Source organism: Harpia harpyja, chromosome 2, assembly GCF_026419915.1.
Source record: "Harpia harpyja isolate bHarHar1 chromosome 2, bHarHar1 primary haplotype, whole genome shotgun sequence".
NCBI lineage: Eukaryota > Metazoa > Chordata > Aves > Accipitriformes > Accipitridae > Harpia > Harpia harpyja.
The window spans coordinates 3,276,984-3,286,929 of NC_068941.1; the positions used below are offsets into that span (position 1 = coordinate 3,276,984).

General features: G+C 63.6%; 1 protein-coding gene across 2 annotated transcripts; it reads right to left on the reverse strand.

The window, feature by feature from the left end:
* Nucleotides 1–5,028: 5,028 nt before the first annotated feature.
* On the reverse strand, nucleotides 5,029–9,874 carry GSR (glutathione-disulfide reductase). 2 transcript variants are annotated; one of them, XM_052812868.1, is made up of 13 exons: nucleotides 9,704–9,871; nucleotides 8,923–8,949; nucleotides 8,541–8,629; nucleotides 8,057–8,126; nucleotides 7,737–7,884; nucleotides 7,566–7,620; nucleotides 7,387–7,486; nucleotides 6,786–6,872; nucleotides 6,428–6,589; nucleotides 6,080–6,191; nucleotides 5,864–5,995; nucleotides 5,531–5,664; nucleotides 5,029–5,341 (listed from the first exon to the last, which is right to left on the reverse strand). In XM_052812868.1, the coding sequence occupies exons 1-13, from the start codon at nucleotides 9,830–9,832 to the stop codon at nucleotides 5,192–5,194; spliced, it is 1,395 nt and encodes a 464-aa protein (XP_052668828.1). In that variant the 5' UTR covers nucleotides 9,833–9,871; the 3' UTR covers nucleotides 5,029–5,191. The 2 variants fall into 2 exon arrangements, 1 of the variants encoding a protein (XP_052668828.1); XR_008238969.1 differs by lacking the exon at nucleotides 5,029–5,341 and having other exon boundaries at nucleotides 5,528–5,664; nucleotides 6,080–6,291; nucleotides 9,704–9,874.
* Nucleotides 9,875–9,946: the final 72 nt, after the last annotated feature.

Genomic DNA, 9,946 nt, shown 5'->3' on the forward strand with positions numbered 1-9,946 from the left:
CCCCAAACCCCGCCGCTGCCGGGCCGGGGGGACCGGCGGGGCGGGCCCGGCCGCGGGCGAGAACGAGGACGGGGCGGGGGGCGCCGGGCTGCGGCCCTCCGGGCTTTATTCCCCGAGCCCCGCCGCCCCTCCGCCGGCAGCACCCCGCGGCCCCTTCCCGGCTCCGCGGCCCCGGGCCCCGCCGGGGGAACCCGGCCCGGCCGCCGCCGCTGCCGCCGCGGGGGAACGAGAGGAGGGAGCCGACGGCGGCCGCCGGGGCTCAAATCTGCTCGGCCCCGCCCCGCGCAGGCGCACCCAGGCCCCGCCCCGCGGCCCCGCCCGGTCGCACCTGTGCCCGCCCCGCCCCGCGCAGGCGCCCTGCGGCCCCGCCCCACCGCACCTGTGCCTGCCCCGCTCCGCGCATGCGCACGGAGACCACGCCCGCTCGCACCTGTGCCTGCCCCGCGCATGCGCGCCGAGGCCCCGCCCCTCCTCACCTCCTCTTCCGCCGCCAGACCGGCGCCGGCAGCGACCGCGGCGGACGTTGGTAGCGGGTCGGGGGCGCTCGGCGGGACCCGTCGCTCGGGACGCGGGGACGGAGCCCCGGCTGGGCCCGGCGGCTTTTCCGGGGGTGGTGCGGAGGCCGGGGGCGGTGAGGTGGGGCCGGGCCTCGCGGGCGCGCGGTGCCGGCGGGGTGCGGGGCCCGGGGCTCTCTCCCGCCCCGAGCAGCCGGGGAACCGGCCGCTCCGGAGCCCCGAGCCCCGCCTGGCCCTCCCCGTCCCGGCGCCGCGGGCAGGAGGAGCCGCGCTCCGGGGTCGGGTCCGGGTCCGAGCCGGGAGCGGGGACCGGCGGCCCAAGTCCCGCCTCTCCCGCTCCCGCCGGGGCCGGTGTCCCGCAACAGGCACCGGCGGCTCGGCGCAGACGCCGGACGAGGGCTGGGGCAGCCCCGGCACCGTCTGCCCGGGTCCCGCCGCACCCTCCCACCCCCGGGGAAGGGGCCTCCCGGCTCCTCCCGCAGCGCCGTCTGCCCCCGGACCCTCGCCGGGAACCCGCGGGGCTGGGGCTCTGCCGCCCGGCCCCGCAGCAGCGACGGGGGCCGGTCCCGAGCCCCCGAACCCGGGGCCGGGTCTGTCTCCCGAGCCCCAGCACCGGGCAAGTGAGCCGAGCCCGGCCGGGAGCCCAGGGAGGCCGGGCTCGGTCGCTGCCTTCCAACCCTCCGGCTGCCCCCGTGAGCCCAGTCCCGGTCCCAGCAAGGCCGGGCTGGGGCTCTGGTTTTCAAGCACCGACACGGGGGATGCGGCCTGAGACCCAGCATACAGGACTTAGTCTCCAGTTCCCAAAGCCCAAACTGGCCAAATGAGCCTGGATTGAAGCCCCAAAATACAGGACTGCCTTAGTCTCTGTTTCTCAGCCCCAAAACACAGGACTTGGTTTCTCTTTTCAACCCCTTAAACTGCCCAGATGAGCCTGGTTTGACACTCCTGAAACACAGGACTTAGTGTCTCTTTTCAGGAACCCAAAACTGGCCAAATGAGCCTGGATTGTAGCCCTGAAATGCCAGACTCAGGCTCTGCCTCTGAGCCCCGAAGCGCAGGACTTAGTCTCTCTTTTCAGAAACCCCAAATTGGTCAAATGAGCCTGGCTTTAGAGCCCTGAAACACATGGCTTGGTCTCCAGAAACCCAAAATTGGCTGAATGAGCCTGGTTTGAAGCCTCAAAATGCAGGACTTGGTCTCCAGTTCCCCAAATTGCCTGCATGATCCTGCTTCTCAGCCCAAACATGCAGGCCTTAGTCTCTTGTTCAGGAGTCCAAAACTGGCCGAATGAGCCCGGACTGAAGCCCTAAAATGCCAGACTTGGGCTCTGCCTCTGAGCCCCAAAATGCAGGACTTAGTGTCTCTTTTCAGAAACCCCAAATTGGCCAAATGAGCCTGAAGCTCCAAAATGCTGGACTTGGTCTCTGCTTCTGAGCCCCAGAACGCAGGACTTAAACCTCCCGTTCCCAAAATTGCCTGAATGATCCTGCTCTGAAGCCCCAAAACGCAGGACTTGGTCTCTCTTTTCAGAAACCCAAAATTGGCTGAATGAGCCCGGTTTGAAGCCCCAAAACGCTGGACTTGGGCTCTGCTTCTGGGCCCCAAAATGCTGAACTTGGTCTCCTGTTCAGGAACTCAAAATTGGCCAAATGAGCCTGGATTGAAGCCCCGAAATGCTGGATTTGGGCTCTGCTTCTGAGCCCTAAAACGCAGGACTTGGTCTCCCTTGTCAAGTCCTTAAACTGCCCATATGAGCCTGGTTTGACACTCCCAAAATGCAGGACTTTTAGTCTCTCTTTTCAGAAACCTGAAATTGGCCAAACGAGCCCGGTTTAAAGCTCCCAAATGCTGGACTTGGTCTCCGCTTCTGAGCTCCAAAACACATGACCTGGTCTCCAGTTCAGGAACCCAAAACTGCCCGAAGGATCCTGGTTTGAAGCCCCCAAATTGGCCGAACGAGCCCGGCTTCACGCTCCCCCAACGCAGGACTCGGTCTCTGCGTGAAGCGTCGCGTCCCGCAGACGCTCGGCTCCCTCTCGGCTTCCCACCCCCAAAACAGGGGCCTTGGCCCCCCCCCCGCCCCCGCCGGCTTGTTTCCAAGGCCCACGCAGCCAGGACTCGGGCTCCCTCCCCCAGCCCTGACCAGACGGGGCTTTGGGGTTCCCGGGCCGGGGTCTGACCCCACGACTCGGCTTCTGGAGCCCCCCGGGAGTTACTGTCCTCCCCCCGCAGCCCCTTCTCCACCTCGCCCGCCCGCCTCCCGCTACGGTAAAACCCACGGCTGGGCCCGGTTCTCAGCCCCGGAACAGGCCCCGGGTGCTCGGGGACTGCCCGCGGGCCAGGCCGCTCCGCCCGCGGAGCCGCAGCCCCCGCCCGGTGACCCGGCCCGGCCCGGCGGGACGACAAAATGGCGGCCGCCGGGGGCCAAAGCTCCCTCAGCCCCGCCCCGCCGGGGGGGTGGAGACTGGTCGGGGGCGTGGCCGGCGAGGGGGCGTGGCGAGTTGGGCGGAGCTACTCATCGGTCGCCGGGCAGCGGCTCCGGGATCCGGCTCCCGAGTCCCCGAAGCGCCCGGCGGAGCCCCAAACCCCGCCGCTGCTCGGGACGAGGAGACCGGCGAAGCGGACCCGGACCCGGGCTGCGAGGACGCGGGGTGGGGGGCGCCCGGCTCCGGCCCTCCGGGCTTTATTCCCCGGCGCCCCGAGCCCCGCAGCTCCTCCACCGAGCCACCGGCACCGCAGCCGCTCCTCCTCGTCCCGTCCACCGGGCGGCCGCTCCCCGCCGTAGTCCCGCGGCTGCGGGCTGAAGCAGCCCCGCTCGCCCACACATCCTTGCCCGGGCCGGGCCCCCCCCTCCCCGGCTTCTCCAGCCGGTTCCCTCTCCTCACCTGGGGCGGGCGGACACCGCCCCACGGCTCCCGGCACCGGGCAGGGCCGGGCCCCCGCAGTGCGCCCGCGGGGCCGCCGACCCGGTCCGGGGACCCCGGCCCGGCTCCGCCCGCCCGCCGGAACGGAGAGAACCGGCGGAACGAGAAGATGGCGGCCGCCACAGGCCAAACCTCCCTCGGCCCCGCCCCGCGCAGGCGCTCTGGGGTTCTGCCCGCCGGGGGGAGGAGACGGGGGCGTGCCCTGAGTGAGGGGCGTGGTCAGCGAGCGGAGCTGCCCGTCGGCCGCTAGGTCCTAGCGCCCGCCCGTCCCCGCCGCCGGTAGTACCGGGGACGCTGCGGGCTAAATACCGGCTGCGGGAGGAGACACCGACCCGGCCGCTCGCTCCAGACCCCCCCGGCCGCCCCCGGTGTCCCTCCTCCCGCCCTGGTCCCCATCCCGCTTCCCTTCGGTTCCCCCCAGTTCAGCTTCCCTCTGCTTTTTTTTGCCCCATTTCCCCCCGAAAAGAGGCTTCTGCGGACACTCAGCCCCTGCCTGTGCCTGTGTGTCCCTGCCTTTCTTTTTTTTAGACACTTTGATAATTTCTCTGGCCATGAAGTACAGGACAATTCTCAGAAACACTCTAAAATATGCCTTAAAATCAAGTGACCAAACTTGTAATTTGAAAGGAAAAAAAAAAATACTGACAAAATGCCATTACAGCATATTGACTGAGAGGGTCAAGTCACTGTGATTCAAATGGAGCAATTAACTATGAATTAACTCCAACTGACTCCCCTAACGTGCCTGAGGATCATCTGTAGCAAGCCCAGAGGAAATCTTGTGAGCTTCAGTTGTCAATAAGCCTCGTAAATCATAATTCTTTCAAAGACTAACATAGATAACCAAGGATACCAGTAATATTTGAGCTTTTGCTTGTACTTGAGCCTCTAGGAGTCCAATATACTCTTTAAATACATGCTGATGGGGTCAGGAGGGCTGGGCAGGATTTTCCTACCTGCCACGGTTTTGCTGGCCGGGAGGGAGACACCCCAGCAAAGCCTGGAGCTGCCGAGCACCAGCGTCCCCTTCCTTGGGCCGCCCACCTCCCCCTTAGGTTTCAGGGAGTTCTTGACTGTGGAGATACTTTGATTTCATGCAAACTATTTATTTCTAGCAAAAGCAAAGCAGAAACCAGCAGTTCCCCAGCCAGCGCTGCGCCCCATCCCTCCTGACCAGCTTTGCCCTCAGCCTCTTCGAGCTGCCTCAAGCTTTGAGAGCTCGAAAGCCGCAGCCACCAAGAGCAGATAGCGACGGGACAGCGGAGGGGATCTGGAAGCCCCTGGGATGCAGCAGGGTCGGGCCAGCATCTCCCCCCATGATCCCACATCCAACAGCGATGCCGATTCACTCCTCCATGAGCCCGCGGCGGAGGACAGAGCCCACCTGGGATACTCCAGCACCCACGAGTACCCCAAGCACCCAGCCGTCCTGCCCCGCTCTGCTGCTCCCCGCACAGCCCCGGGGACGGGGACGGTAGAGGAGGAGCCCAGCCACCGGCAGCCTTCCCCAAAACGGTGCCAAGGGACCGTGCCACCACCCCCCGCGGTCGGGCACGGTGGGAGACAAGCGGCGTAAGATGCTAAGAGACTTGCCGGCATCACTGTATTTATTTTCCACTCCAAAGCAAGCCACGCTGATTTTACAGACACGTTCTCCAGGCAACCACCTGACATTAAGGCATTTTTTTAAGACGTATAAAACATTTTCCCCAGCTGCAGCCGCCGTCCCTGGGGCTGCCTGCGCCCACCGCCTCAGCGCAGCGTCACCAGCTCTTCGGCAGAAGTGGGGTGAATGGCAACGGTGTTGTCCAGGTCGGCCTTGGTGGCCCCCATTTTGATGGCCACGGCAAAGCCCTGCAATATTTCGTCGCAGCCCAGCCCTTGCATGTGCAATCCCACCACCTTTGGGGAAGAAGCGAGAGGCCGGGTGGGACCCAGCACCGGCAAAATCCAGGCTGAACACTGGGCTTGGTGCTGGGGGAGCTGGATCTCAGCTCGAGACCCGGTCTGAGCAGGTCAGAGCCGACCCCGCGGGGACAAGAGGACCCCCCTGCAGCGCCCAGCTGTCCCCCCCAGGTCCCCTCCACGCACCTTCTCCTCCTTGCCAGCGCACACCAGCTTCATGACGCACTTCACCTTCCTCTGGGTGATGGCGTGGTACAAGGGGGTGAAGGACGTGCTGTAGATCTTCACGTTCTCCCTCCCGTGCGTGGCCACAGCTTCGTCTGCACCAGAAGACACGGCACGTAGGTCAAGGGGTTGCACCGTACACACGAGGCATTTATAAAGAGGGAGTCAAAGTGCGTTTTGCAAGGCTTGGACCGCTTGCCAGAGATCAGATCGTTTCCTCAAGCATCAAAGCAACAGCTCTGAGCCACAATGTCCCCAACCTCTTCGCCCCCCCCGTGTCCTCTCCGTCCCCACCTTCGGTGAGGCCCACGGTGCCGATGGGCGGGTGGCTGAAGACGACGGTGGGGATGTCATGGTAGTCCAGCCGGGACTCCTCCTTGCCCTCAAAGAGCCTGTGGGCCAGCTTTCTGCCAGCTGCGATGGCCACTGCGGGGAGGGATGGGGAACCTGAGCCGCGGCACGGCGCGGCACCGAGGGGCTGTGGAGGGGAGGGGGGCACGGCCGCGGTACCTGGGGTGAGGAGGGCTCTCCCGCAGACGTCCCCGACGGCGTAGACCCCTCTCCTGGTGGTGTTCTGGTACTCGTCCACCACCACGTGGCCCTTGGCGTCCACCTGCACGCCCTGCCAACGGGAAACGGCAGCCGCCTCGGCACGTGCCCCAGGAGGGACGGGACAAGCGATGCCCATGGGGGACCCGTGCCGGTGGCCATCGTATTCCCACCTAGGGGCAGGGCATGGTGGGAACACCATCCTGTGGCAGGCTCCGGAGATCCAGGGGACCCCCGGCAAACCGTGGGATCCCCGGAGAACTGCGGGCATCCTTGCATCAGCACGGAAGGGATGTGCTACCATCTCACCACTCGGTCCAGGCACAGATCCTCGGTGTTGGGCTCCCGCCCCACGGCCCAAAGCAGGCAGTCCACGTCCCGGATCACTCCCTCTGTCGGCTTGCGGCCAGGCACCGAGGAGGTCACCGTCACATCCAGTAGCCCGCAAGAGGACTTGGTGACCGTTTTGACCTGCAGGGAACAACAGGAGCCGCCGGGGGAGAAGGTGCCGACGGCTTTTGCCTTGCGACAGGCGACGGCACCGCAGGACCAGGGATGCTGCCAAAGCCGTGGCTTGGCGAGCGGTGCCCAAAATGCCGGCTTTCCCCCAGCCCTGCCTCTCCAGGAGGGATGGGACAAGCCACGGGGCGGCTCTGCGTGCCCGTACCTGCGTGTGCTTCCAGACGTCCACCCCAGTGTTCTCCAGCTCCTGGGTGCAGTTTGAGCTGATCATGGAGTCAAAGGTCCTCAGGACCTGGGCAGGGACCCACCAGCCCCGTCAGATGAGGGTCCGCAGGCGAAGGCACCGCCTGGCAGACCCCTCCACCAGCATTTCCCTGCGCCCATGCCTCACCCGGGCCCAGAGAAGTTTGGGGTGCTTCTCATTAACAATAAAGTTCTCCTCTGTTTGTTTTTCCTTTAATATTTTTTTTTTCTTTTTTCAAGTAGCGACTTGAAATAAAGCTCAAGGAAACGGGTGCGGCGGCACGCATGACTGCAGAAATGCTGGGTGTGCGGGTCGGTGCTGCCGAAATCCTCCTAGCAGCACACCTACGCTCTTCTCGCCCCATCTGCCCCCCCCCCAGCCCCTCCTTACACCCAACAGCCTACCACCACCATCCTCTGCATCGCCATTTCCACCCTCCTGAGCCTGCGCCGACTCGGACCCTCCTTTACCAGCTCACGGGAGCTGATGACTAGAAAACCCAGGCAGATTGGGATGCGGCTGCCGGGCGGGAAGCATGGCTGGGGACAGCCGGTGGCATTACCTTGTCCTGGCGGATCAGCAGGGATGACTTGGAGCCCAGCGTGGAAAGGATCCCCACAATTTCCACCGCGATGTAGCCAGCACCGACAATAACGCTGCGCCTGCGGAGAAGCGACGAAGCCGTGTGCAGGCACGCCGAGCCGGCGGCGGCGGCTGGAGGGAGGGTGAGCCCCGCTTTACCTGGGCAGCTCCTCTAGGTCGAAGAAGCCATCGCTGGTCATCCCCAGGCTGGCACCTGCAAAGCAAAACCCCTTTCACACCCTTCATCAGCCCCCGCTTCCCGCCTCCCAAAACCCGTTTTTCTTTGGCGGACCTCTCTCCAGGCAGCCCGGGGAATTTTGTCAGGCTTACCGGGAATTTCGCTGTCGGGAGGAACGGCCGGGCGCCCACCCGTGGCTATAAGGATGTGAGGAGCTGTATACTTTTTCCCATTTACTTCGATGGTAGGCTCGGGATCGGCGGTGAACTTGCCATAGCCCCGAATGATGTCGATGTGAGCCTTAGGGGAGTAACAGTTATGTGATTAACAGCAGGAGGAGGTGCGAGAGCCAGCTAACGGAGACAGGGCTCCCACGCTTCGAGAAGAGGACACCCGTGAAAGCTGGAAAAAAGGCCAAAAATCCAGCAGAGCCTGCTTCCCTGCTTGGTTCGCGGGATAAACGCATCCTCACCTTCTTTACGTTATTCTCATAGATCTCATTCAGGCGCCTCACGTAAGCATCACGCTTCTCTTTAATTGTTCTGGAACACAGCAGGGCTTACTGTCACCACAAGTGAATGAACCTACAGAGCTCAGCGAAAAACAATTCAATCCCTTCGGTACATGGCACCCACACCACAAAATAAAATGGCCCCGAGTTACCCATCAGGCAGTAGCCTTCCCCACCCATGCGAGGTTTTTCTGCCTGCCTTCCCCGCGTCCGTCTTTTCCGGAGTCTTTTCCCACTGCCAGTTTGCCACCCTTCCTTTCCAAAATGCAGCGGGAATCCCGGCCGCGTAACCAGCTCAGCATCCATCCATGGGAAGCCTCAAAGCGGGCAGGGACCCCTTTGGGGTGGACAACGAGCCACGGGGCCGCGGCGCTGACCTGCGGCTGCTCCTCACGGGGAACACGCTGGGAGATGCTCGTTCCCAACTGGCTCTTTCCGTACTTACCGCCAGTTGAACTTGACACTGGGTGTTTCAAAGCCATAGTCAGCGTGATCGTGGATGAACTCCGCGTGGACCGCCGTGTTCCACATCACCTGCCCGCAAAAACCGCATGTCAGCTCGGGAAGACCAGTTTGATTTTTGGGGTAACCCCTGCCATGCTTCCCGATGCCTCGCCTCTGCCCGGAGCAGCCCACGGGACACGGGTCTGAGCGCTTTCACGGCATCTCGATGGCTCGATGATACACTCCGAGCCCTTGCTTCCTCCCCGCTCCTTCCTCCCCATGACCCACACCAGCACCTCCCCACAATTTGGCAGACACCCACCCACACCAGACCCAACCCACGGCCGAGGCGGCGCTGGAGCCGGTGGCGAAAGCGTCCTTACCTTCTTTGGCACGCACCCAACATTGACCTGGGGGGAAATAAGAGCAAGTCTCAGCGTTAAGGCTTAGTTTTTCAAAGGCGAGGCTCTGGAGAGCATCCTACATCAGGCCGGTACCAAATCCCAGCTCTTTGCGTGGGAAAATAAAGGGAGGATTCTGGATTTCTGGCAAAAGAGGGCTGTAACCACCTTCGGTGCCTCAAGGTCTTGCGGTTTGCCTGTTTTCCTTCACTTCCTTGAAAGAGAATATGGAAGGTACACAGTTTTCATATACAAGGAGTTTTTTCCTATCGATAATTTAAAAAAAATTTACTAGTAGAAAGGTGTTTGCCACCCCTTTCCTGCACTTCTGGTCCTAGCACAGCAACTCTTTCAGGGGAACGCACTTAAAGCCTAAGAGCGGAGCCTGTCCCTGGCTTGTTTCAGGAACAAGTTTGTTTTTTCTGCTTGCTACCGTCTCGCCCTGCCTGCTAGTTCTGCTTTACTGCCTTTCCGCAGCGACCGAGCTAGCTGCTGTGCTGCAGACCCGGGACCCGTCAGCATCCCTTTATCGCCCTGAAAACGGCCAAAAAAAGAACCCCGGGGAGCGGGGAAATCGGACCCGACCCCCTCCCACGCAACTCAGCGTGACAAGACACAACGCTCCTCCGCGACCGAAATGGCGATTCCCGCCCTCCGGCTTCCCCGTACCGTAGGACACCGGCCCCGGTGGGAACCGAGGCCAGCTCCGGGGGAACCGGGCGTCCCCCACTCCCCCACCCGTGGGTGCCCCCCCGGGACTCACACAGGTGCCACCGAAGCGACGTGGCTCCACCAGCGCGACTCGGGCACCCAGCTCCGCTGCCCGGCGGGCCCCGGCCAGTCCTCCGGACCCACCGCCCAGCACCAGCAGCTCGTAAGCGGCCGCCGCCATGGTTCCCGGTTCGGTAAAGCCAACCCTCCTCTCCTCCCGCCCCGGCTTCTCCACCGCTCCGCTCCGCCCCGGAGCCGCCCCCCCATCCCGCCCCGTTCCCGTTCCGCCCCAGCA